The sequence below is a fragment of the Lithobates pipiens genome, unplaced genomic scaffold (genome assembly GCF_037356315.1).
Source record: "Lithobates pipiens isolate NorthernLeopardFrog02 unplaced genomic scaffold, aLitPip1_a1.2 Scaffold_8, whole genome shotgun sequence".
Lineage (NCBI taxonomy): Eukaryota > Metazoa > Chordata > Amphibia > Anura > Ranidae > Lithobates > Lithobates pipiens.
This window is the reverse complement of record NW_027507903.1, coordinates 610,374,421-610,400,656: the sequence shown is the minus strand read 5'-3', so window position 1 is coordinate 610,400,656 and position 26,236 is coordinate 610,374,421. Positions and strand designations below refer to the sequence as shown.

General features: G+C 48.4%; 1 protein-coding gene across 1 annotated transcript in view; it reads left to right on the top strand.

Moving 5' to 3' along the window:
* The window catches only part of LOC143962325 (uncharacterized), an 89,836-nt gene that overhangs the window by 39,397 nt on the left and 24,203 nt on the right, over positions 1-26,236 (top strand). The window contains exon 3 of the mRNA XM_077471625.1: positions 14,721-15,089. Within this exon, the coding sequence (XP_077327751.1) occupies positions 14,721-15,089 (369 nt within the window). The remainder of the gene's footprint in view (positions 1-14,720; positions 15,090-26,236) is intronic.

Sequence of the window (26,236 nt, the reverse complement as noted above, 5' to 3'; positions counted from 1 at the left end):
CCAATCATACCTTGGGGCTGCAGACTAAAAAATTGTCTGAAAGCATCAGTCAGACGGCCACCTTCTCCACCGCTCCTTCTGACCGATGCCTCAGCAACACGTTGTCCAGGACCAGGAGTTTGTAACCTCCCAGTCTCTGGGAACGCGTTGCACAGACCTTTCTGCAAGGCCTCCCGGAGATGTCTCATCCTCTGCGATGGCAAGATAAGGTCGGCAACCTTACCCTTGTACCGTGGATCAAGGAGAGTGGCCAGCCAGTAATGGTCCCTCTCCTTCCGCAGGCTTTGCAGGATTAGGGAGGCCATGCAGGGTAGGTTAGCTGAGGCATTCGGTCCGGAGTCCTCTGGGTCACTAAGGACAACATGATCCGCAGCTACCTCCTCCCAGCCACGTACAAGTCCACGTGTTTCTTGGGACTGTAAATCATCCCTACAAGACTGCTGCTGCTGCTGCTGATGCTGAGTGCCAGCCTCCACCTCCATGCTGACACAATCATCCTCCTCCTCCTCTTCCTCCTCCTCATCCTCTTCCTGTGTGATGGGTGGCACAGCAGGAACACTGTCTGGATAAAGGGGGCCTTGAGAGGCAAGGAAGTCCTCCTCTTCCTGCCTCTGTTCTGCCTCAAGTGCCCTGTCCATTATTCCACGCAGCGTATGCTCCAAGAGGTGGACAAGAGGTACAGTGTCACTGATGCATGCACTGTCACTGTTCACCATCCTTGTGGCCTCCTCAAACGGTGACAGGACAGTGCGTGCATCCCTGATCATGCCCCACTGGCGTGGTGAGAAAAAACAAAGCTCCCCTGACCCTGTCCTGGTGCCGTAGTCGCACAGGTACTCATTGATGGCCCTCTGCTGCGTGTGCAGCTGCTACAGCATGGCCAACGTTGAGTTCCACCTGGTGGGCATGTCACATATAAGGCGGTTCTTGGGCAGGTTCAACTCCTTTTGGAGCTCAGCCAGCCGAGCACAGGCATTAAATGATCGGCGGAAATGCACACAGACTTTCCTGGCCTGCTTCAGGACATCCTGTAAGCCAGGGTACCTGCCCAAGAACCGCTGCACCACCAGGTTAAGGACGTGAGCTACACAGGGCACATGGGTCAGTTGTCCCTGTCGGAGGGCGGAGAGGAGGTTGGTGCCATTGTCGCAAACCACCATTCCTGGCTTAAGCTGGCGTGGCGTCAACCACCTCTCGGCCTGCCCCTGCAGAGCTGACAAAACATCCGCCCCAGTGCGGCTCCTGTCCCCCAAACAAACCAGCGCAAGCACGGCATGGCATTGTTTTGCCTGCGTACTTGCGTAGCCCCTGGAACGCCTACGGAGTACCGCTGGTTCTGAGGACAGAGCACTGGAAGAGGCCATGGAGGAAGAAGAAGAGGAGGGGGTGGAGGAGAAAGGTGTGTCACAACCAATAGTAGCATTTTGGAGGCATGGTGGTGGAACAACCTCCAACACTACTGCACCTTGTCCTGCATCCTTTCCAGCTGCCAGAAGAGTGACCCAATGGGCCGTGAAAGACAGGTAACGTTCCTGTCCATGCCTGCTGGACCATGAGTCAGCGGTAATATGCACCTTACCACTGACCGCCCTGTCCAGCGAGGCAAGGACATTGCCTTCCACATGCCGGTAGAGAGCCGGAATCGCCTTCCGTGAGAAAAAGTGGCGTTTGGGGACCTGCCACTGAGGAACCGCACATTGTACAAACTCACGGAAGGGGGCCGAGTCTACCAACTGAAAAGGCAGCAGTTGAAGTGCTAGCAATTTAGCCAAGCTAGCATTCAACCGCTGAGCATGTGGATGGCTGGGAGTGAACTTCTTTCGCCGGTCCAGCAGCTGGGGCAAGGACATTTGCCTGCTATAATCGGACGTGGGTGTACTGCTAGCAGAGTGCCCGGAAGCACTTGGCTGTGACACACCTAATTCTACACCTTCATTCCTCTCAGAGCAGGTTTCAGAGAGGACTGAAGGTCTAGTGGGGTTGGAGATGCCAGCTGATGAGGAGCAAGGAGAGGTCCGCTTTGTTCTTTGGTGTGGGTCTTTGAGGTATGCTTGCCAACGAGCTGCATGGCAGGTCAACATATGTCTGGTCAAGCATGTGGTGCCCAAGCGGCTGATGTTTTGGCCACGCGAGATACGCTTGAGACATATGTTGCAAATAGCAGCGGTGCGATCTGATGCACTCGTCTCAAAAAAGGCCCATACCAAAGAACTTTTAGAATAACGCGCAGAGGCAGCGCCCTGCACAGGCGGAGCTCTGGGGTGTGATTCAGTCGGTGTGCTGCCCCTAAGCTGGCCCCCGGAGGGCATCCTGCCTCGTTGGACATGTGCCTCCTCCTCCTCCTCTCTCCTACCAGGCACCCACGTGGAGTCAGTGCCCTCATCATCCCCTCCCTCTTCATCGCTGTAGCAAACCTGGCAATATGCTGCAGCTTGTGGAACATGACTGCCAGATTGCTGTCCTTCTTGAGCATCCCCTCTCTCTGCATTCACGCTACTGCCTTCCTCTAGCTGAGTGTCATCATCAGAGCCTACAAAACACTGGGCATCCTCCTGGAGCATGTACCCAACACTGTGCTCAAAGAGTTCAGGAGACTCCTCAGGAGGACGTGGTGGGTCTAGGGAAGGAGTCACTGATGATAACATTGAGGCGAGGGAAGACGATGCGTTGGCAGCTGCTTTGCTAGTACCCTGAGACTGGATGAGAGAGGATGAGGAGGATGAAGAGGGCTTGGTCATCCACTCTACCAAGTCGTTGGCATGTTGCGATTCAACATGTCCAGCTACCGAAAAGAAGGACAAGCGCGTCCCATGGCCACGTGCTGATGACAATGCACCGCGTCCACGACCAGCACTGTTGTCTCTAGACACAGAGCCTGCTTGCCCTCTTTTATCGGATCGCGCCTGTCTGCCTCTCCTTGCTGGCCTTCCAGACATGGTAATGGCCTGAAGAGAGTTGGGTAAAACAGCAGTTGGGTAGTGTATATTGTGCTGGAGGCACACAACACCCACTAACTCTTGCAGATGCCTTTATTATAGAACACCAGAGATAAAGGGGTATACTGTAATGGAGTCACACAACACCCACTAAGCCCTGCAGATGGCTCTATTAGAGAACAGCAATAAAGGGTAGATACAGGTGTATATTGTGCTGTGCTGGAGGCACACACAGCTTCCAATAACTCCTGCAGATGGCTCAAATAGAGAAGAGCTATATAGGTGAGGTGAATATAGCGGTGTATACTGCCGTCAGGGCACGCAGACAACAACCACTACAGAAGAGCAAGTTCGAAAATCGGCCGATAACGATCGGTGTGTACTGTGTTGAAGGTACACAGAACATCCACTAACTGCTTCAGACGCCAACACACTACACAAGGCCGCCGCGCTGTCGGCCTTATATAGTGTGGGACGTGTACTACACAGGCTGAGCTATGATTGGCCCCAGGCATCCTGCCTGTGGCCAATCATGGCTACCCTCGCTGCTGGCGCTGTAATTGGCTAAGCATGCAGGGTCACAGTGCATGCTTGGCCAATCATGAGCCAGCAATGCACTGCGATGACGCAGTGCATTGTGGGCCGTGAGGGCCACACGAATTTGGCGCGAACGGCCCATAACGTTCGGAATTCGCCGAACGGGCGATCAGCCGATGTTCAAGTCGAACGTATGTTCGACTCGAACACGAAGCTCATCCCTACATAGAATGTATTAGGATAGAAAACAGCCTGACTTTACAATCAGTTTAAGGTCAAGGCATACTGAGAGAGATATGGAGCCTTCCATTCCTGAGCTTCTTTAGAAAATTCCTGCTGTAGTGGTCACCCATTGCCCTCAGTGTTTTCTAAGTCACTGACTAAAACAAGTAGGCAGGTCAGGAAAGTCAAGTGCAGTCAGAAGTCTTTATCAAAATGCCTTTAACCACTTCAGCCTCGGACCAATTTTCAGCCTAAGGACCAGAGGTCTTTTTACAATTTCGCACTGCACTGCTTTAACTAGTAATTGCGCGGTCATGCAATGTTGTACCCAAATGAAATTTGCGTCCTCTTCTTCCCACAAATAGAGCTTTCTTTTGATGGTATTTGATTGCCTCTGCGATTTTTATTTTTTACGATATAAAAGGAAAAAGAATGACATTTTTGAAAAAAAAAGATATTTTCTACTTTTTGTTATAAGAAAAATCGAATAAACTCAATTTTAGTCATACATTTAGGCCAAAATGTATTCAGCCACATGTCTTTAGTAAAAAAAATGTCAATAAGCGTATATTTTTTGGTTTGCGCAAAAGTTATAGCGTCTACAAACTAGAGTACATTTTCTGGAATTTACATAGCTTTTAATTTATGACTGCCTATCTCATTTCTTGAGGTGCTAAAATGGCAGGGCAGTACAAAACCCCCCCAAATGACCCCATTTTGGAAAGTAGACGCCCCAAAGAAATTGCTGAGGGCATGTTGAGCCCATTGAATATTTTTTTTATCCCAAGTGATTGAATGATGACACAAAAAAAGAAAAAAAAAAAATTACAAAAAGTTGTCACTAAATGATATATTGCTCACACATGCCATAGTTATATGTGGAATTGCACCCCAAAATATATTCTGCTGCTTCTTCTGAGTACGGGCATACCACATATGTGGGACTTTTTGGGAGCCTAGCCTGGTACGGGACCCCGAAAACCAATCACTGCCTTCAGGATTCCTAAGGGTGCAAATTTTTGATTTCACTCCTCACTACCTATCACAGTTTAGAAGGCCATAAAATGCCAAAATAGCACAAAACCCCCCAAATGACCCCATTTTGGAAAGTAGACACCCCAAGCTATTTACTGAGAGGCATGTTGAGTCCATGGAATATTTTATATTTTGCCACAAGTTGCGGGAATATTACAAACTTTTTTATTTTTTGCACAAAGTTGTCACTAAATGATATATTTCTCACACATGCTATGGGCATAAGTGAAATTACACCCCAAAATAAATTCTGCTGCTTCTCCTGAGTACGGAGATACCACATGTGGGGGACTTTTTGGGAGCCTAGCCGCGGATGGGACCCCGAAAACCAAGCACCACTACGGGAGGCGTATGCTTTGCGAGTGGGTGTTAGCGGTACTGGCACTAACCTAGCGCTGCCTGGGGTGACGCAGACCCTATCTGACCTAAAACCTAATTAATATAACCCGCCCGGTGATCAGGGGGTTAAACCTTTATTGGGTAATAAATGGTGGGTGCCCTGATGTTATAAAAAGCAAACTAACTAACCAGAGTCACCCGTAACACTTATACGGTGATCACTGGTGAAAGGGTTAACTAGGGGCAATCAGGGGGTTAAAACCTTTATTAGGTAGTATATGGGGGTCCCTGACGCTATATAAAAACCTGACGGGGAACCTAAATAACTAACTGGCTAACCAGCTTCACCAGTGACACTTATACGGTGATCGCTGGTGAAAGGGTTAACTCTAGGGGCAATCAGGGGGTTAAAATCTTTATTAGGTAGTATATGGGGGTACCTAAATCTATAAAAACCTGGCGGTGAACATAAAAAATAACTAGCTACCTAGCGGCACCAGTTACACTAATGCAGCGATCAGAAAAACGATTGCTTAGTGACACTGGCAAAAGGGGGTGAAAGGGTTAACTCTAGGGGCAATCAGGGGGTTAAACCTTTATTGGGGGGGTAGGGGGCTACCTAGGGTTGCCACCTGTCCGGTTTTGACCCGGACAGTCCGGGTTTGGACACATGTGCCCGGGTTTCCACCCGTCGGAAACCCGGGCACACATCAACCGTCCTGTGGCAGCCGGATCTCTGGCTCCGGCCGGCGCGGCCGCAACAAACATCAATGCTATCAATGTTCAGTTCACACTGCCTAAACATCGGTGCGTTCCGAGTCTGAGCCCAGCTCAGCAAAGGGCAGCAGCGGGTGTTCTGTGATTGGCCGAGTAGGCTGCAGGTCATGTGTGGGACGGACCGGATGGGGAACATGAAGGTCCCTGAAGAATTTGTCTCAAGCCGTAGCTGCTGGTCACATGTGGATGCAGGGCTGCACTGTGTCTGGATCATCGTGACAGCCCTGCATGCTCCGGAGTCCTAACCCACGCTGTGTGTCTGTCTCCTGTCCGTCTCTCTCATCTGCTCTGTCAGCCGCCCCCCCCCTCCTGGCTCTCTATCTGCCAGACCCCCCCCCCCCTCTCCTCTCTGCCAGACCCCCTCTCTCCTCTCTGCCAGCCCCCCCTCTCATCTTTGCCAGACCCCCCCCTCTCATCTCTGCCAAACCCCCCCTCTTATCTCTTCCAGACCCCTCCCCTCTCCTCTCTGCCAGACCCCCCCCCCCTCCTCTCTGCCAGACCCCCCCCTCTCCTCTCTGACAGACCCCCCCTCTCCTCTCTGCCAGACCCCCCCTCTCCTCTCTGCCAGACCCCCCTCTCCTCTCTGCCAGACCCCCCCTCTCCTCTCTGCCAGACCCCCCTCCTCTCTGACAGACCCCCCCTCTCCTCTCTGACAGACCCCCCCTCCCCTCTCTGCCAGACCCCCCCCTCCCCTCTCTGCCAGACCCCCCTCCCCTTTCTGCCAGACCCCCCTCTCCTCTCTGCCAGACACCTCCTCTCCTCTCTGCCAGACACCCCCTCCCCTCTCTGCCAGACCCCCCCCTCTCTTCCAGACCCCCCTCCCCTCTTTGCCACACCCCCTCCCCTCTCTGCCACCCCCCCTCCTCTCTGCCAGACCCCCCTTCCCCTCTCTGCCAGACCCCCCACCCCTCTCTGCCAGACCCCCCTCTCCTGTCCCCCTCTCTTCCAGACCCCCCCCTCTCTGCCAGACCCCCCTCCCCTCTCTGCCAGACCCCCCTCTCCTGTCTCTCTCTCTCTGCCAGGCCCCCCCTCTCCTCTCTGCCAGGCCCCCTCTCCTGTCTCTCTCTCTGCCAGGCCCCCCTCTCCTGTCTCTCTCTCTGCCAGACCCCACTCTCCTGCCTCTCTCTCTGCCAGACCCCACTCTCCTGTCTCTCTCTGCCAGTCCCACCTCTCCTCTCTGCCAGTCCCCCTCTCTCCTCTCTGCCAGTCCCCCCTCTCCTCTCTGCCAGTCTCCCCCCTCTCCTGTCTGTCTCTCTCTCTCTCTCTCTCTCTGCCAGACCCCCTCTCCTCTCTGCTAGACCGCCCTCTCCTCTCTGCCAGACCCCCCTCTCCTCTCTGCCAGACCCCCCTCTCCTGTCTCTCTCTCTCTGCCAGACCCCCTCTGCTGTCTCTCTCTCTGCCAGACCCCCCTCTTCTGTCTCTCTCTCTGCCAGACCCCCTCTCCTCTCTGCCAGACCCCCTTCCCCTCTCCTCTCTGCTAGTGCCCCCTCTCCTCTCTGCCAGTGCCCCCTCTCCTCTCTGCCAGTGCCCCCTCTCCTCTCTGCCAGTCCCCCCTCTCCTCTCTGCCAGTCCCCCCTCTCCTCTCTGCCAGACCACCCTCTCCTCTCTGCCAGACAACCCTCTCCTCTCTGCCAGACAACCCTCTCCTCTCTGCCAGTCCCCCCTCCCCTCTCTGCCAGTCCCCCCTCCCCTCTCTGCCAGACCCCCCTCTCCTCTCTGCCAGACCCCCCTCTCCTGTCTCTCTCTCTACCAGTCCCCCCTCTCCTCTCTGCCAGACCCCCCTCTCCTCTCTGCCAGACCCCCCTCTCCTCTCTGCCAGACCCCCCTCTCTTCTCTGCCAGTCCCCCCTCTCCTCTCTGCCAGACACCTCCTCTCCTCTCTGCCAGACACCCCCTCCCCTCTCTGCCAGACCCCCCCTCTCTTCCAGACCCCCCTCCCCTCTTTGCCACACCCCCCTCCCCTCTCTGCCACCCCCTCCTCTCTGCCAGACCCCCCTTCCCCTCTCTGCCAGACCCCCCTCCCCTCTCTGCCAGACCCCCCTCTCCTGTCCCCCTCTCTGCCAGACCCCCCTCTCCTGTCCCCCTCTCTGCCAGACCCCCCCCTCTCTGCCAGACCCCCCTCCCCTCTCTGCCAGACCCCCCTCTCCTGTCTCTCTCTCTCTGCCAGGCCCCCCCTCTCCTCTCTGCCAGGCCCCCCTCTCCTGTCTCTTTCTCTGCCAGGCCCCCCTCTCCTGTCTCTCTCTCTGCCAGACCCCACTCTCCTGCCTCTCTCTCTGCCAGACCCCACTCTCCTGTCTCTCTCTGCCAGTCCCACCTCTCCTCTCTGCCAGTCCCCCTCTCTCCTCTCTGCCAGTCCCCCCTCTCCTCTCTGCCAGTCCCCCCTCTCCTGTCTGTCTCTCTCTCTCTCTCTCTCTGCCAGACCCCCTCTCCTCTCTGCTAGACCCCCCTCTCCTCTCTGCCAGACCCCCCTCTCCTCTCTGCCAGACCCCCCTCTCCTGTCTCTCTCTCTCTGCCAGACCCCCTCTCCTGTCTCTCTCTCTGCCAGACCCCCCTCTTCTGTCTCTCTCTCTGCCAGACCCCCCTCTCCTCTCTGCCAGACCCCCTTCCCCTCTCCTCTCTGCTAGTGCCCCCTCTCCTCTCTGCCAGTGCCCCCTCTCCTCTCTGCCAGTGCCCCCTCTCCTCTCTGCCAGTCCCCCCTCTCCTCTCTGCCAGTCCCCCCTCTCCTCTCTGCCAGACCACCCTCTCCTCTCTGCCAGACAACCCTCTCCTCTCTGCCAGACAACCTTCTCCTCTCTGCCAGTCCCCCCTCCCCTCTCTGCCAGTCCCCCCTCCCCTCTCTGCCAGACCCCCCTCTCCTCTCTGCCAGACCCCCCTCTCCTGTCTCTCTCTCTACCAGTCCCCCCTCTCCTCTCTGCCAGACCCCCCTCTCCTCTCTGCCAGACCCCCCTCTCTTCTCTGCCAGTCCCCCCTCTCCTCTCTGCCAGACCCCCCTCTCCTCTCTGCCAGACCCCCCTCTCCTCTCTGCCAGTCCGCCCTCTCCTCTCTGCCAGACCCCCCTCTCCTGTCTCTCTCTCTCTGCCAGTCCCCCCTCTCCTCTCTGCCAGACCCCCCTCTCCTCTCTGCCAGACCCCCCTCTCCTGTCCCCCTCTCTGCCAGACCCCCCTCCCCTCTCTGCCAGACCCCCCTCGCCTGTCTCTCTCTCTGCCAGGCCCTCCCTCTCCTCTCTGCCAGGCCCCCCCTCTCCTCTCTGCCAGGCCCCCCCTCTCCTGTCTCTCTCTCTGCCAGTCCCCCCTCTCCTGTCTCTCTCTCTGCCATACCCCCCTCTCCTGTCTCTCTGCCAGTCCCGCCTCTCCTCTTTGCCAGTCCCCCCTCTCCTCTCTGCCAGACCCCCCCTCTCCTCTCTGCCAGACCCCCCCCTCTCTCTCTCTGCCAGACCCCCCTCTCCTCTCTGTCAGACCCCCCTCTCCTCTCTTCCAGACCCCCCTCTCCTCTCTGCCAGACCCCCCTCTCCTGTCTCTCTCTCTGCCAGACCCCCCTCTTCTGTTTCTCTCTCTGCCAGACCCCCCTCTCCTCTCTGCCAGACCCCCTTCCCCTCAACTGTCTCTCTCTCCTCTCTCTCAGTCCCCCCTCTCCTCTCTGCCAGTCCCCCCTCCCCTCTCTGCCAGACCCCCCCTCTCCTGTCTCTCTCTCTCTGCCAGTCCCCCCTCTCCTCTCTGCCAGTCCCCCCTCTCCTCTCTGCCAGTCCCCCCTCTCCTCTCTGCCAGTCCCCCCTCTCCTCTCTGCCAGACCCCCCTCTCCTCTCTGCCAGACCCCCCTCTCCTCTCTGCCAGACCCCCCTCTCTTCTCTGCCAGATCCCCCTCTCTTCTCTGCCAGACCCCCCTCTCCTCTCTGCCAGACCCCCCTTCCCCTCTCCTGTCTCTCTCTCCTCTCTGCCAGACCCCCCTCTCTTCTCTGCCAGACCCCCCTCTCTCCTGTATCTCTATCTCTCTCCTGTCCCTTTTTTACCTCCCTCCCCCCATCTCTTTCCCTCCTCAGGTGATGGGGGCCCTAATCATTTAACAGCAGCCTGTGAGTGAATGCTCCAGCTCCCACACTTCCTGGCTCGAAGCAGCTCTCGGTAAGGCAGTCTAATGGGGGTCTTTCAGGGCAGGGGACACTGATGTGGGGATCCCTGATCTATCTAGGGGGGGACCGATATAAGGGAAGGGGAATCTGGGCTAATGGAGGGAGTCTGTGGGGAGGGGGGTTCTGACTGTTGTTGATCACTTAGAGACCCCTTATTATATCAGCACCCCCTCCCCCTACTTGGAGACCTCTATTAGATAAGGGGAACTCTCTTTATATAAGCACCCCCTTTAGAGACCCACATTATGATATAAGGATCAGTGTCCTTATATTAACCCCCTTTTTAGAGACTGGTCTCCTCTCTGCCAGACCCCCCTCTCTTCTCTGCCAGACCCCCCTCTCTTCTCTGTCAAACCCCCCTCTCTTCTTTGTCAGACCCCCCTCTCTTCTCTGTCAGACCCCCCTCTCTTCTCTCTCAGACCCCCCTCTCTTCTCTGCCAGACCCCCCTCTCCTCTGAGACTGGTCTCTAAAGGGAATCTGATATAGGGGACCCTGATCTAAAAAAATACAAATAAAACATGCAGTGCAACCTCCCCTTATAATTATATCAATTCAAATGTGAAAAAATAAATTGTGAATGATGGTGGAAACCCCCCAGGATAATCCAAGTATTAATACACTCCAATCTTATTTAAACATACATATTGTTCAATTTTCACACACATACAATAGTGTATGAATAGTGGTGTAAATCCATTCCACAAGGTGTTGTGCTAATATCCAACGTATCTAACTCAAAAGGTGTTTATAAATTGGATATTAGCACAACACATTGTGGAATGGATTTACATCATTATTCATACACTATTGTATGTGTGTGGAAATGAACAATACGTATGTTTTTTTTTTTAAAGATTGGAGTGTATTAATACTTGGATTATCCTTGGGGGTTTCCACCATCATTCACAATTATTGAGGTTATGCTGCATTTTTTTTCAATGTAATTTTTTTGGGGTCTCTAAGGGGAGGACTGATATAAAGGGATTCTGATCTAATGGGTTCCTCTATGGGGGTCCCTGTATTATGGAGGGTGTAATACTGACCCCTATATTAAGTGTGTGACACTGACCCTGTGTTATGGGGGTTAATACTGACCCCTGTATTATGTCGCCTAGGATTGCCACCTGTGTGGGGTCCACTTGAACAGCTCAGGTTTTCAATCGTGTCTGAATTTCTGCCTAAGACCCAGTCACATTATTCAGATCGAACTGTGGCTTCGCAAGTTACCAAGATAGTCGGACACCAATCCATTGCCACCTGTTAAAATTGGCCACACAAACTGTTTGCCGCGGAGTGCTAAGTGCGACGCATTATTGCTCTCCTCCTGGTCTTTAAAATCCTATAGAGTATAGCACAAAAAAATTTGCCATGCACCGCTAAAGTGTTCGGGTTTGGCTTGAAGAAAAGGTGGCAAACCTAGGGCTACCCTGGACCTAACACTAACTGCCCTGACACTTTTTACTGTCACAACTGACACTAAATGCAGTGATCAGTAAATAAATGATCACTGCAATCAGTGACACTGTGACTGGGAGGGGGGGGCTGGGGGGGATCGGGGGGTGATTTGTGTGCCTATGTGTACCTACATGTCAGTGTAGTGTTGGTGCACTTACTATCTCTTCTCTCCTCGCAGTCCAGTCAAAAAGACCGCCCCGAGGAGAGTGACATCACTTCCTCCCTGCCTGTGTTTACACTACACAGCCAGGGGAAGCTTCTCATTCGCCAGGAGCGATCGAGAGGGGATGGCCAGAAACCAACGGCCATCCCCTCATCCCGGATCGCTCCTGCAGCGAAACGGACCGCCGCATAATTACATGCGGCGGTCCTTAAGTGGTTAAATCAAGACATAAAGTGACATTAAAGGTCTGTTTGCTTTTGTATTTTAGCCACTTCCCACCCGGCCTATAGCAAAATGACGGCCGGGTGGTGATTCAGTTATCCTGACTGGGCTTCATATGACATCCTTCAGGATAACAGTTGCCACGCGCCCGTGGGGGGCGTGCATCGCAACGATCGGTGGAGTGGTCTGTCAGTCTGTCACTCCGTTCCACCGATCTCAGTAAAGGGTCTCCTTACCACTTGGTCAGCCGTGTCCAATCACGGCTGATCACGATGTCAACAGGAAAAGCCAGTGATCGGCTTTTCCTCACTCGTGTCTGACAGACGGGAGTAAAGGAGAGCAGATCGGCGGCTCACCTGACAGGGGGGTCTGCACTGATTGTTTATCAGTGCAGCCCCCCTCGGATGCCCACACTAAACCACCAGGACCGCCAGGACCACCAGGGAAGGGGTCAACATGTGGATGGCTAGGTGTGTACCCCATGACCATCCACATGTGCAAATTACGCCCAATCTGTGCCAATAAGTGCCCACAAATGGGCACTGACTGGCACAATTATATAACATATGATGCCCAGCAATGCTACTAATCTGTGTCATCAGAGCCACCCATCAGTTTCCAGTGCCACCTATCAGTGCCCACCTATCAGTGCCCATCTGTGCCACCTATCAGTGCCACCCATAAGTACCCATCAGTGCCACACATAAGTATCCACCAGTGCTGCCTATGAGTGCCCATCAGTGCCACCTATCAGTAACCATCAGTGCCACCTATTAGTGCCTCCTATAAGTGCCCATCATCAGTGCCCGTCAGTGCCACCTCATTGGTGCCACCTCATCGGTGCCCATCAGTGCTGCCTTATCAGTGCCCGTCAGTGCAGCCATATCAGTGCCTGTTATTGAAGAAGAAAATGTACTTATTTACAAAAAATTTTAACAGAAACAAAGAAAAACTTGATTTTTTTTCAAAATGTTCTGTTTTTTTTTAATTGGTGCGCAAAAAATACAAATCACAGAGGTGATCAAATACTGATGTAGAGAGAAACCACAGCACATCTGTAAATAAAAAAATTAGCATATTTTTCAGAGACTGAAGATGCAAAAATTTCACACATGTGTACCACAGCTATTAAGCCTTTTTCAACAGGTCCCAATTTATGAGGTAACAATGGGGAACAATGTGCTCTCCCTCCAGTGCCCCCCTGTGTGTGTGTGTTCTCCCTCCCCAGTGTCCCCATGTGTGCTCCTGCCCCCAGTGTCCCCCATTGTGCTCCCTCCCCAGTGTCCCCATGTGTGCTCTCACCCCCAGTGTCCCCATGTGTGCTCCCGCCCCCAGTGTCCTCCATTGTGCTCCTCCCAGTGTCCCCCATTGTGCTCCCCTCCAGTGCCCCCATTGTGCTCCCCCCAGTGTCCCCATGTGTGCTTCTGCCCCCAGTGTCCCCAATTGTGCTCCCTCCCCAGTGTCCCCATGTGTGCTCCAGCCCCCAGTGTCCCCATGTGTGCTCCCGCCCCCCAGTGTCCCCATGTGTGCTCCCCCCAGTGTCCCCATGTGTGCTCCTGTCCCCAGTGTCCCCCATTGTGCTCCCTCCCCAGTGTCCCTATGTGTGCTCCCACCCCCAGTGTCCCCATGTGTGCTCCCGCCCCCAGTGTCCTCCATTGTGCTCCCCCCAGTGTCCCCCATTGTGCTCCCCTCCAGTGCCCCCCATTGTGCTCCCCCCAGTGTCCCCATGTGTGCTCCCGCCCCCAGTGTCCCCATGTGTGCTCCCTCCCCAGTGTCCCCATGTGTGCTCCAGCCCCCAGTGTCCCCATGTGTGCTCCCGCCCCCCAGTGTCCCCATGTGTGCTCCCCCCAGTGTCCTCCATTGTGCTCCCCCCAGTGTCCCTCATTGTGCTCCCCTCCAGTGTCCCCCATTGTGCTCCCCCAGTGTCCCCATGTGTGCTCCCGCCCCCCAGTGTCCTCCATTGTGCTCCCCCCAGTGTCCTCCATTGTGCTCCCCCCAGTGTCCCCCATTGTGCAAGCCCCCAGTGTCCTCCATTGTGCTCCCCCCCAGTGTCCCCATGTGTACTCCCGCCCCCAATGTTCCCTATTGTGCTCCCCCCAGTGTCCCCCATTGTGCTCCCCTATTGTGCTCCCCCCAGTGTCTCCATGTGTGCTTCCCCCAATGTCCACCATTGTGCTCTCCCTCCCCAGTGTCCCCCATTGTGCTCCCCCCAGTGTCCCCCATTGTGCTCCCCCCAGTATTGTGCTCTCCCTCCCTGTGTTCCCCATTGGGCTCTCCCTCCCCTGTGTCCCTCAGTTGTGCTCTCCCTCCCCAGTGTTCCCCAATTGTGCTCCCCCCAGTGCCCCCCATTATGCTCCCCCAGTGTCCTCCATTGTGCTCTCCCTCCCCCGTGTCCCCCATTGTGCTCTCCCTCCCCCATGTTCCCCATTGTGCTCTCCCTCCCCGTGTCCCCCATTGTGCTCCCCCCCAGTGTTCCCCATTGTGCTCTCCCTCCCCGTGTCCCCCATTATGCTCTCCCTTCCCAGTGTCCCCCATTGTACTCCTCCCGTGTCCCCCATTGTGCTCCCCCCAGTGTCCCCCATTGTGCTCCCCCCCAGTGTCCCCCATTGTGCTCTTCCTCCCCAGTGTCCCCCTGTCTGCTTCCCCCCTCCAGTGTCCCCCTATGTGCTCCCCCCTGCAGTGTCCCCCTGTGTGCTCTCCCTCCCCCCGTGTCTCCCTGTGCAGGTGTGGCTAGAGTGTGGGGACACAGGGGGCCCCATTATCTTCTATTATCCAGGGGCCCCATGAGTTGTCAGTCCGCCCCTGTCTGGAGATAAGTTCCTGCATTTTTACTCCTCCACATATGTGGATTGGTTCATCTCGTGTGTTTTTTATAGAAAATAATTGCAGTCTTTTTTTTTTTTTCTAGAATATCGATCATCCTGGAATCAGTCAACTAATAATATCACATCACAAGAAGGAAAGTCAGTGATCCTTTCCTGCTCCTCCACCCTTCCTGGTGATCGGTATACAGAGAGAGATGTTGTGCGGGTCAATGTATACTGGAAAGTGGGGAATATAACCGGACCTTACGCCTACCACCCCTACCGGGAAATGGTCCATTCTACATATAGACATCGAACATCCATAACAGGGATGACTAATCTAATGATAACGGATGTGACAAAGGCAGACAACACTTCATTTCACTGCTTTGTGGTGGTCAAACGGTGTGCAGGTGGCTACCCATATGATCATGATATTCAGTATGGAGGAGGAACCAGACTAATCATCACAGGTAATGTGTATTCAACTCCACATTTTTTTATTTCTCTGTATGTCTGGCACTAATCAATAAGAGTAACAAAAACATTTTTCTTTAGTACAGAGCTTTTTCATTTTTAATGAATGTTATGGTCAGCTTGATTTAAAAAAAAATGATTTTAAATGTTTCTAACCATTTACAAAAAATCTTTAAAAAAGAGTAATCCGGCGCACACTATATAGTGATGAAAGACAGTCCTATCAATTAAATATAGTAAATATTGATGTGGCTAAACCAAATAAATGTGATAGACAAAAAGTCTGAAAAGCGACAAAGAAAATACTAAGTCACCTTACAGAGTGCTAAACTCCTAAGTTGCTACAATGCACATGTGTCATAAGTGTACCATGTGACATACCAAATATTAACAATGTGATAATAAGCCCTGATATTCACACAGTGCAAGAAGTAACACCAATAAAACGCATTAAAAAAAATCATAAAAAATATTGCATGAAAAATTAGTAAATAAATTATAAAGTATATGCAAATGTGAGATAAATAAATGAACCAAGTCCAGATTATAACATCCAAAACCATGCAATGCTAGCAAAACCAAAACCAAAGTCTTTAGTCATTATAAAGTGCTCGGTGACTTCCTATTACAGTGAACAGTGGGTGGCAGGAAAACATCCTTTTGGTGCTCCCCCTTGTGGTTCCCCACTCACCATCTGCAGTAACCCCTGCAGGGGTATTACGCATGCAAGGAGGGTTGGTGCCCAGATGATGTTATAATCCTAAGCATCCGATATTCAGCTGTTATAGATCATCCAAGGGTATCTCGCTCCTGGATTCGTTATGCCACGAACACACGATCGGATTTCTCATCGGAAAAAGCTCTGATGGTTTTTCCAACGGAATTCCAATGGGATTCCGCTCAAGCTGTCTTGCCTACACACGGTCGGACCAAATTCCGACCACCAACAACGCGATGACGTACAACACGTACGATGGGACTAGAAAAAGGAAGTTCAATAGCCAGTAGCCAATAGCTTCCGTCTCGTAGTTGAATCTGAGCATGCGTGAGTTTTTGCGTGTCGGAATTGCATACACAGGATCGGAATTTCCGATAGAAAGTTTTTCCGTCAGGAAAATTGAGAACATGCTCAACTGGAAGAAATTCGGACAGCTAAATTCCGATGGAGCATACACACGATCGCATTTTCCGATGAAAAGCTCTCATCGGTCTTTTGCTGGCCGAAATTCCGATCTTGTGTACGTGGCAGATCTCCCAGCTGTAGTAGTATCCAACTCCTAAGGGCTCTTTCACACGGACGTGTCTGTGTACGGAGCCCGCTCTGCTCAGTGGGGGGATCGCCCCATCGATCCCTGCTGAGCCAGCAGATGACAGGTCCGTCTCTGCACACAGTGCAGGGAAGGACCTGTCAGAGCGACGCTCTCTCCTATGGGGGGATCAGATGAGGAGGGACCGCAGAGTCCGCCGTCACCCAATCCGATCTGCAGACGGATGGAAAAGTAGGTTTTTCCATCAGCGGACTATTCACTGCTGACATCCGACGCTCCATAGAGGTCTGTTCAGGTCCGTCTAAAAAACTGACAGGCGGACCTGAACAGATTGTCCGTGTGAAAGGGGCCTTACTCTCACCACTCCGATGCAGCCAAGGGTATGCATACAAGAAAAAATAAGGGCTCCCATAGTGTAGTAAAAGGTTTTTGGAAAAAATATTTATTATAAAAAGAATATTTTATATAAAAAGCTCTAACAAAAATCGTAAAAAATCCATGAAAAAACTGGTAAAAAGCAGGTTTTCCACAAATAAAGAAAAAGTCCTCAAAAACCCCATCTACATCTACGGGACAAGAATAGGTGGCTTCTAGGGTTGTGGAGTAACGCCAACAGCCGCTATTGTACCCAGAAGTGACGTTGGTACGTGGTAATGGATCCAGGAGAGAGATACCCTTGGATGATCTATAACAGCTGAATATCGGATGCTTAGGATTATAACATCAACTGGGCACCAACCCTCCTTGCGTGCTAAATACCCCTGCAGGGGTTACTGCAGCTGGTGAGTGGGGAACCACAAGGGGGAGCACCGAAAGTCACCTGGATATTTTCCTGTGTTCACTGCAATAGGAAGTCACTGAGCACTTTATTATTATTATTATTATTATTATTGTAGTGGATGACATTTGGGATCAAATGTCACACGCATTGTAAATTTACAATATAAAAATATGCTAAAAACAATTATAAAAACCAGCCCTGATAGCACACTGCTCTGCGCTTTTAGATGTGAATATGCAAAATCATATACAATATATGAGCGGTATCCCACTTATATATAAAAACACTTCAAAGCTGCTGCTTTTATAACCAAAGATATACAAATATATATATAAAAAATTGCAACTTAATTTAAAAGTCCACTTTTCATATATAGCAGCGCATAAACACTTTCGACCAAAGTGAATCAATATTAATCCTATTCAGTGTCCGGAAGAATGGTGCTTGATCTACCAGTTTCTATTGTGATTTAGGGACAGCTTCCACCACATAATACACCACTTGTGGGTCACAATGCCATTGCACATTTCTTCTTTGGCCACTAGATGTCTCCCTTATTGGAATTCCGTTTGTCATATAAAGGAACAAAAATGTCCAAACATAGCGTAATACTGTTTATCACTATTTATTATATAAAAAACCCAATACATATATGCGTACCAGATAAAGAAATGTTACAACATTTAAAAAAGTACTATGCCTTGTTTCCTGGTCCTATTATGCTTGAGGAGAAATGATCGCTTCTCTGTACAGCAGCAGTTAACTTCCAACTTCCTCGGCTCGTTGGAACACAGGGTCCGAGGCGCACACGTCACTTCCGGTATGACTACGAACTGACGCGTTTCGTCACTTCCGACTTCGTCTGAGGGCGTAATCATTGATACCGGAAGTGTTCTTTTATCATTGCCATGGACCAATCAGCACCAAACGCTGTGTGATGGACGGAGCACCGCCCTAATCACGGGCGATGCTTCCGAACATTTATTACTCACAGCGGCTGTAACCAGCGCGGACTGTCCCACCATATAATGAGCTATACAGGATGCAACTTTTTACAAAATATCAATACAGGTGTATACTCTATTTATGTCTTTATGATACGAGTCATTTACCTCCCTCATTCCACTTCTAATAACAATCAGACTAATTAACAGTGATGAGAACTTTGTTCCCCATAGCAGAGAATAATGGATAATAAACCAAAACATATAATTTATGATGCTTTAAAAAAACATACATGTTTCTATTTATGTGTCTCCTGTCTATGCCCGATCGTTAAAGAATATCTTTCCTTAATTTATCATATTTTCTATTCATAATAATGAGAATAAAATAATGACAATCAAAAATCATGAGAGTCAATCCCGATTGGCCGATCCGGTCATTCATCTATAAATGAACAAGAAAAAACTAAATAAAAAAATTATAAAAAAATTGTGAAATTTAAAAAACCTATGTATATATTGATTAAAATTTAGGATGATAGAGTTATTCAATATACAGGGAATTAAATAAAATAAAATAAAATAAAATATGATTAAAGAATAATAATGCATTGTAATTAATGGAACAGTCAGATGCTTTTTTTTTAAATTAAATAACTAATTATCCATTTAATGTTTGTGAGAACCAGAATAAAGTATTTAAAAATTAATAAAAGTGTTTTAAACGTTTTAAAATTAATACATATATGAATATCAGATATATGTCCATGTATTATTTTATTTTACTGCATAAGTAGATGTATGCGGGGCACCTTCGTTTCAAAATATTTAGAAAAGCCTAAAATATTCAGATTTCAAACTATTTACAGATCACTCAATGATTCACTAAAAATATTCGCATGTAAACGCACACTACATGAACGCCAAATTGGTGCCAAACCCGGTTCGTAAAATGAAGTATCGCTTATAAAACAATTTATGTCCAACTCTATGTTTAGACCTTTAGGGCTTAGAACATCCGCAGAATATATCCACTGAGTTTCTCGTTTTGACAGCTTGCGTACTAAATTGATGCCTCTCCAATGGGGTTTAATTTGTTCTAATCCCCAAAATTGTAGACCCGTGGCATCTCTATTGTGTTTAAGTTTAAAATGCAATGACACGTTGTGGTCCTTATACCCAATTTTTATATTGTGTATATGCTCCGCTATTCTTACTCTCAATTTCCTTTTAGTTCTTCCAATATACATTAGGCCACAAGGGCATGTTAAAGCATATACCACATGTGTACTATTGCAAGTAATAAACTGTTTGATGGTGAAGTTGCGATTATTTGATGGTGAAGAGAAATTCTCCAAAGATCTCATGGGTCTCATTACTTCACGGCATGCTTTGCATTTGCGACAAGCAAAAAAAAAACGTTTCTATCCCAAAAAGTGGGAGGAGGTTTTGGGGGGGTCGATGACTTTTTTTATAATTTTGTCGCCAAAGCTTGATGCTCTTCTGTAAATAAATTGTGGTTGAGATGGTAATTCAGAATTTAGTTTTCTATCAAGTAGCAGGATGGGCCAGTGACCTTTGAAGATATCTTCTACGTCTTTATATTGTGGATGGAAATCGGAGATAAATCCCCATTCTTTGTCCCGTTTTATCTCCATGGGTTCTTCTCGGTCTGTGCCTATTTTATTATGTTTTTCATCCTTTAAACATAGATTGTCGTTTCTCTGTATATAGGCAGCGCCGGATTACTCTTTTTTTTATATATATTTCTTTACATTCTAGTCCCTTTGGGGGTGCATACCTATCGCCCTTTTTTGCCTAAGCGCAGTTGTTTTTATATATAAATAAAATATTTGTTTTACCAATACAGGTCACAGCCATGACACTGCTGTTGCTAAACATTAGAAGTTTTTTTTTTAAAACACAGCACATCAAAAGTTGTTTGCTTTCAGATTCGCTCAGTCTGATTAAGACCCCTTTCACACTGGGGCGTTTTTCAGGCGTTTTTCATGCACCTTTCAGCATTAAAAAAAGCGCCTGTAAAGCGCCTAAAAGAAGCATCATCTGCAATCCCAATGTAAAAGCCTGAGTGCTTTCACACTGAGATCCCTTTCACACTGGGGCATTTTTCAGGCTCTTTAGCATTAAAAAAGTGCTGTAAAGCGCCTGAAAGAAGCCGCAACTGTAATCCCAATGTAAAAGTCTGAGTACTTTCACACTGAGGCGCTGCGCTGGCAGGGCGTCAAAAATAGTCCTGCAAGCAGCTTCTTTGCAGCGCTTTTGGAGCCGCTCCTAAAGTGCCCCTTCCTATTGAAATCAATGGGAAGTGCCTGCGAAACGGCTGAAAAGCGCATGTAAAGCGCTTTTGGCAGCAGCGCTTTGTGGGCAGTTTTAACCCTTTATTTGGCCACTAGCAGGGGTTAAAAGCGCCCCAATAGCGCTCGAAAAATGCTGGTAAAGCGCTGCTAGTTTAAGCAGTGCTTTACAAGCGTTTTTTGGGCGCTGGCAGTGTGAAGGGGCTCTTAAAGCACTCGGGCTTTCACATTGGGATTGCAGATGAGGCTTCTTTCAAGCGCTTTACAGGCTCTTTTTTTAACTCTAAAGCGCCTGCAAAAACGCCTGAGAAATGCCCCAGTGTGAAAGGGGTCTAAAAGTCAATAGTTACAGTGCCATGAAAAAGTATTCGTACCCCTTGAAATGTTCCACATTTTGTCATGTTATAACCAACAATGTAAATGTATCTTATTGGGATTTTATGTGATAGACCAACGCAAAGTGGCACATAATTGTGAAGTAGAAGGAAAATGATAAATGGTTTTCATTTTTTTTACAAGTAAATATATGAAAAGTGTGGTGTACATTTGTATTCAGTCTTTTTGGGGATGTCTTTACCAGCTTTGCACATCTAGAGTGAAATTTGTGCTCATTCTTCTTTGCAAAATAGCTCAAGCTCTGTCAGATTGGATGAAGAGCGCCTGTGAACAGCAATTTTCAAGTCTTGTCACAGATTCTCAATTGGATTTAGGTCTGGACTTTGGCTGGGCCATTCTAACACATGAATATTTTTTGATCTAAATAAATCCATTGTAGCTCTGGCTGTATGTTTAGGGTCGTTGTCCTGCTGGAAGGTGAACCTCCGCCCCAGTCTCAAGTCTTTTGCAGACCCTAACAGGTTTTCTTCTAATGCCGTGTACACACGGTCAGAACATTTCGACAAAAAAAGTCTGATAGGAGAATTCATTGTATATTCCGACCGCATGTACTGTATGCCCCATCGGACTTTTTACGGCAAAAATTCAGACAGACTTAGATAGAGAACATATTCTATATTTTTCTGTAGGAACAAATTCCTATTGGGAAAACCACTCGTCTGTATGCTGTTCCAACGTTCCAAAAATGGCGCATGTTCTGAAGCAAGTACGAGACGTCATACGTGTTGTACGTCACCGCGTTCTTGGCGGTCAGAATTTGGTGTGACCGTGTGTATGCAAGACAGCTTGAGCAGAATTCCGTCAGAAAAACCATCAGGTTTATTCCAACGGCAAAACCAGTCGTGTGTACAGGGCATAAGATTGCCCTGTATTTGGCTCCATCCATCTTCCCATCAACTCTGACCAGCTTCCCTGTCCCTGCTGAAGAAAAGTATCTCCACAACATGATGCTGCCACCACCATGTTTCACGGTGGGGATGGTGTGTTCAGGGTGATGTGCAGTGTTAGTTTTCAGCCACACATAGCGTTTTGCTTTTAGGAAAAAAGTAAAATTTTGGTCTCATCTGACCAGTTCACCTTCTTCCATGTGTTTGCTGTGTCCCCCACATGGCTTCTCACAAACTGCAAACCGGACTTCTTATGCCTTTCTTTCAACAATGTCTTTCTTCTTGTCACTCTTCCATAAAGGCCAGATGTGTGGAGAGCACGATATGAAAATCAGATGGAAAAATTTGTACGACGAGCTGTCTGCTGATTTTCAGATCGTTAGTACGGTGCTTTAGACATCCGATTTTGCTTTTTTCTTTTCATTAGTAAGGATTTCATATGAAAAAATCATAAGAGCAAGACTACGCATGCTCAGAAACGAAAGAATACATACAAAACTATTCAACACATTAAGTCACTTCTGACATTGTATTCTGTCATATGAAAATTTTCGTATTGTGAATAACCTCTTCACTTTTGACATGAGACTAGCATGCCTCAAAAAATGGACATTCGGTCGTCCGAAAATCTAAGCGTGTGTACAAAGCTTAATAGCTGTCCTGTGGACATATTCTCCCACCTGAGCTGTGGATCTCTGCAGCTCCTCCAGAGTTCCCATGGGCCTCTTGGCTGCTTCTCTGATGAATGCTCTCCTTGCCCGGCCGGTCAGTTTAGGTGGACGGCCATGTCTTGGTAGGTTTGCAGTTGTGCCATACTCTTTTCGATTTCAGATGATGGATTAAACAGTTCTCCGTGAGATGTTCAAAGCTTGAGATATTTTTTTATAACCTAACCCTGCTTTAACCTTCTCCACAATTTTATCCCTGACCTGTCTGTTGTGATCCTTGGCCTTCATAATGATGTTTGTCCACTAAGATTCTCTAACAAACCTCTGAGGGCTTCACAGAAAAGCTGTATTTATACTGAGATTAAATCACACACAGGTGGACTCTATTTACTAATTAGGCAACTTTTGAAAGCAATTGGTTCCACTAGATTTTAGTTAGGAGTAAAGAGGGCTGAATACAAATGCACGCCACACTTTTACACATACTTATTTGTTAGAAATTTTGAAAAACATTTATAATTTTCCTTCCCCTTCACAATTATGTGCCACTTTGTGTTGATCTATCACAAAAAAATCCCAATAAAATCTATTTACGTTTTTGGTTGTAACATGACAAAATGTGGAAAATCTCAAGGGGTATGAATACTTTTTCAAGGCACTGTATGAAGGACTGGGCTATTTCTGGCAATTTTTGTTCACATGTAACAATCAGATTTTTTTTTGCTAGAAAATTACTTTATATTATATATTTATATATATTTTTGAAATCGGAGGCCCTAGAGAATAAATTGGTGGATTTTGCAACTTTTTTATGTCACACGGTATTTGCGCAGGGGGTTTTTCAAATGCATTTTTTGGGGGAAAAATACACTTTATTAAATATTTATGCAAAAAAAAACACAATACATAACCCAATTTTTTTTGTAAAATATAAAAGATGTTACACCAGGTAAATGGATACCAAACATATCACGCTGTAAATTTGTGCACATGCAGCGGCGACAAACAACATCAATTTTACTATTCATAGGTGACGCTTTAAAAGCCTTTACAGGTTACCTCTTTACAGAGGAGGTCTAGTGCTAGAATTACTGCCCATGATCTGACGTTCTTGGCAATACCTTTTATGTGTGGGACGATCGCTGTTTCTGTGCGTGCGCGGGACCGAAGCGTGTGTTTGCCTGAGTACTTTGATTTTTATTTTTTTTATTATTAATAATGTATTTTTATTTTTAAATTGTTGCATTCATTTATTTATTTATTTAGCACTATTATTGCTGTCACAAGGAATAAAAACATCCTTGTGACAGCACTAAGCATGTGACAGGCAGGGGCGGACTGACCATTCAGCCACTCAGGCACTGCCCGAGGGCCCCGGGCCACTAGGGGGCCCCATCAGGGTTGCCAACCTCAGTAAAACCAGGGACAGTATGTAAACATCTGTGTTTTTTTTTTTTACATCTGTCTCTTAAATGTCCCTTACCAACATCCTTTTGGTCTGAAAATCTTGAGATTATAGCTGCCCCACCTCTCCAGTACCTTCTCAGCCAATAGAAGCATGTCTATGTATACCATGTGATTGTGTGTGTGTGTGTTTGTGTATACTGTGTGGCCCCATAATCTCTGATTGCCCAGTGGCCCCATGAGTTTTCAGTCCGCCCCTGGTGACAGGTACTCTTTATAGAGGAATCTTGGGCCAATAAGACCCCAATTCCCTCCTCTGCACTTAAAGGCATTCAAAACACCAAGATCTGTATTTCTGAATGCGTCTGAGTTTTTGAAAATGGTGCCGATATCAGCTTTGTGCAGCTTTCAGACCAGCTGGTAGAAGCACTGGTTAGTATCTGGGGTCTCCTGGTGGGATGGGAGAGCCCAAACAAGCCACAAAAGGTTTCGGAGGGGGGGGGGGGGTACGTCGCCTCCAGCTGCTTGCAATAGCAATCAAGTGGCTAATTAGCGATTATAAGAAAGCCGGCTGCAAATACCGCTACCGGGATGATTTGTTTTTTTCATTCTTCATCATCAGCTCTAATCTATATTTGAACACGGTCTGTCTAAAGGGTTAAAAATATAGAAACCCCTCTCTTGCATTGTCTGTTAACCACTTCAGCCCCGGTAGTATTTGCCCTCTTAATGCCCGGGCCATTTTTTGCGATATGGCACTGTGCCGCTTTAACTGACAATTACATCCTTTTTTCCCCACAAATAGAGCTTTCTTTTGGTGGTATTTGATCACGTCTGCGGTTTTTATTTTTTGCACTATAAACAAAAAAAGTGACACTTTTGAAAAGTAAAAAAAAATATTTTGTATTTTTTTGCTATAATAAATATCCATACCCATTCATCAGTTTAAGCCAATATGCATTCCTCCTATATATTTTTGGTAAAAAAAAAAAAAAAAATCACAATAAGCGTTTATGGATTGGTTTGCGCAAAAGTTATAGCGTCTACAAAATAGAGGATAGATTTATGGCATTTTTATTACTATTATTTTTACTAGTAATGGCGGTGATCTGCGATTTTTAGTGGGGCTGCGACATGCAATGTACAGATCCAACACTTTTTTTTTTCTCATTAATATTTATTGATTTTTCACATTACAAAATAGGAAAGCATTGAGGCCAGATCAGACACTTTTGACACTTTTTTGGGACCATTGACACTTATACAGCAATCGGTGCTATAAAAATGCACTGATTACTGTGTAAATGCTACTGGCAGGGAAGGAGTTAACACCTGGGGAGCGATCAAGGGGTTAACTGTGTTCCCTAATGTGTGTTTCTAACTGTAGGGGGCAGTGTACTGACTGGAGGAGGAGACATATCGCTGTTCCTAATTACTAGGAACAGCAGGTCTGTATCTCCTCCCCTTTTAGAACTGGGATTTCTGGCCCATGATTGTGGATGGCCGGCGGAAATCGCGCCCATCAGCCACGTGCATTGGGTCCCCGGCTGTGCAGCGGGCACACACGCCTGCTATGGCTCTGAAAGGAGCACTACGTTCGTGTTTTTTACCTAAAAAGACCGGTGTGTGCAATACAAACTTACGGCCAACGCCCTTTATACAAAAGTCCACAGGAAAGTTTGTACAAAGTCTGATCGTGTGTATGGGGCTTTAGAAGGTGCCTCTGCTTTGTCTGAAGATTTACTAAGACTGAATCACTCAGAATCTGGCGCAGCTGTGCATGGTAGCCAATCAGCTTGTTCACACTTGTGCAAATTTACAGCAAATTCTATGTGGATTGCAACACTGCATCCAAATCGCACCTTGTTCAAGCGAACCGCTGAGGGTGTTTATTGTAGGTTAACGACACCCATGCGATCCCATTCTTGTGCGGCCAAAAAAAGGCTCCTGGGCGATTTTGGTGCGGGTTCAGTGTGTTTTGAGCCATACAGAATAATGGCTCAAGTCACACTGCTGAAGAATCGCATGCAATTTGCACAGGAATGTGGTGAAATTCCTGTTCAAAATCACATGCGGTTCCCACACCACATAGTTGAGCCAGGACTCAGAGGCTAGGATCACACTGGAACGTATTCCTGAATAGCAGGTGGTCCACACTGCGCTCTCTGAACTGCTGTGGGTGTCAATAAAAAGGTAATGACACCCCCAAATCTGTTCACAGAACACGGTGCGAACTGTGGAATTGGATGGAATCAGATCACATGGGTCTGAATACCCTGAACACCCTAGCGATCTGATTCCAATGTGAACCAAAAAAAAAGCACGCGTTTGGTGCGAAAGCGATGCGATTTCAGCCATACAAACTGTATGGCTGAATTCACATCACACAGATATCACATGTGATGTGCACATTGTGCTCATGCCTAGTCATGATTATTTATTTTTCTTCATACATGTGTATTTTTAGTAACGCTTTATTC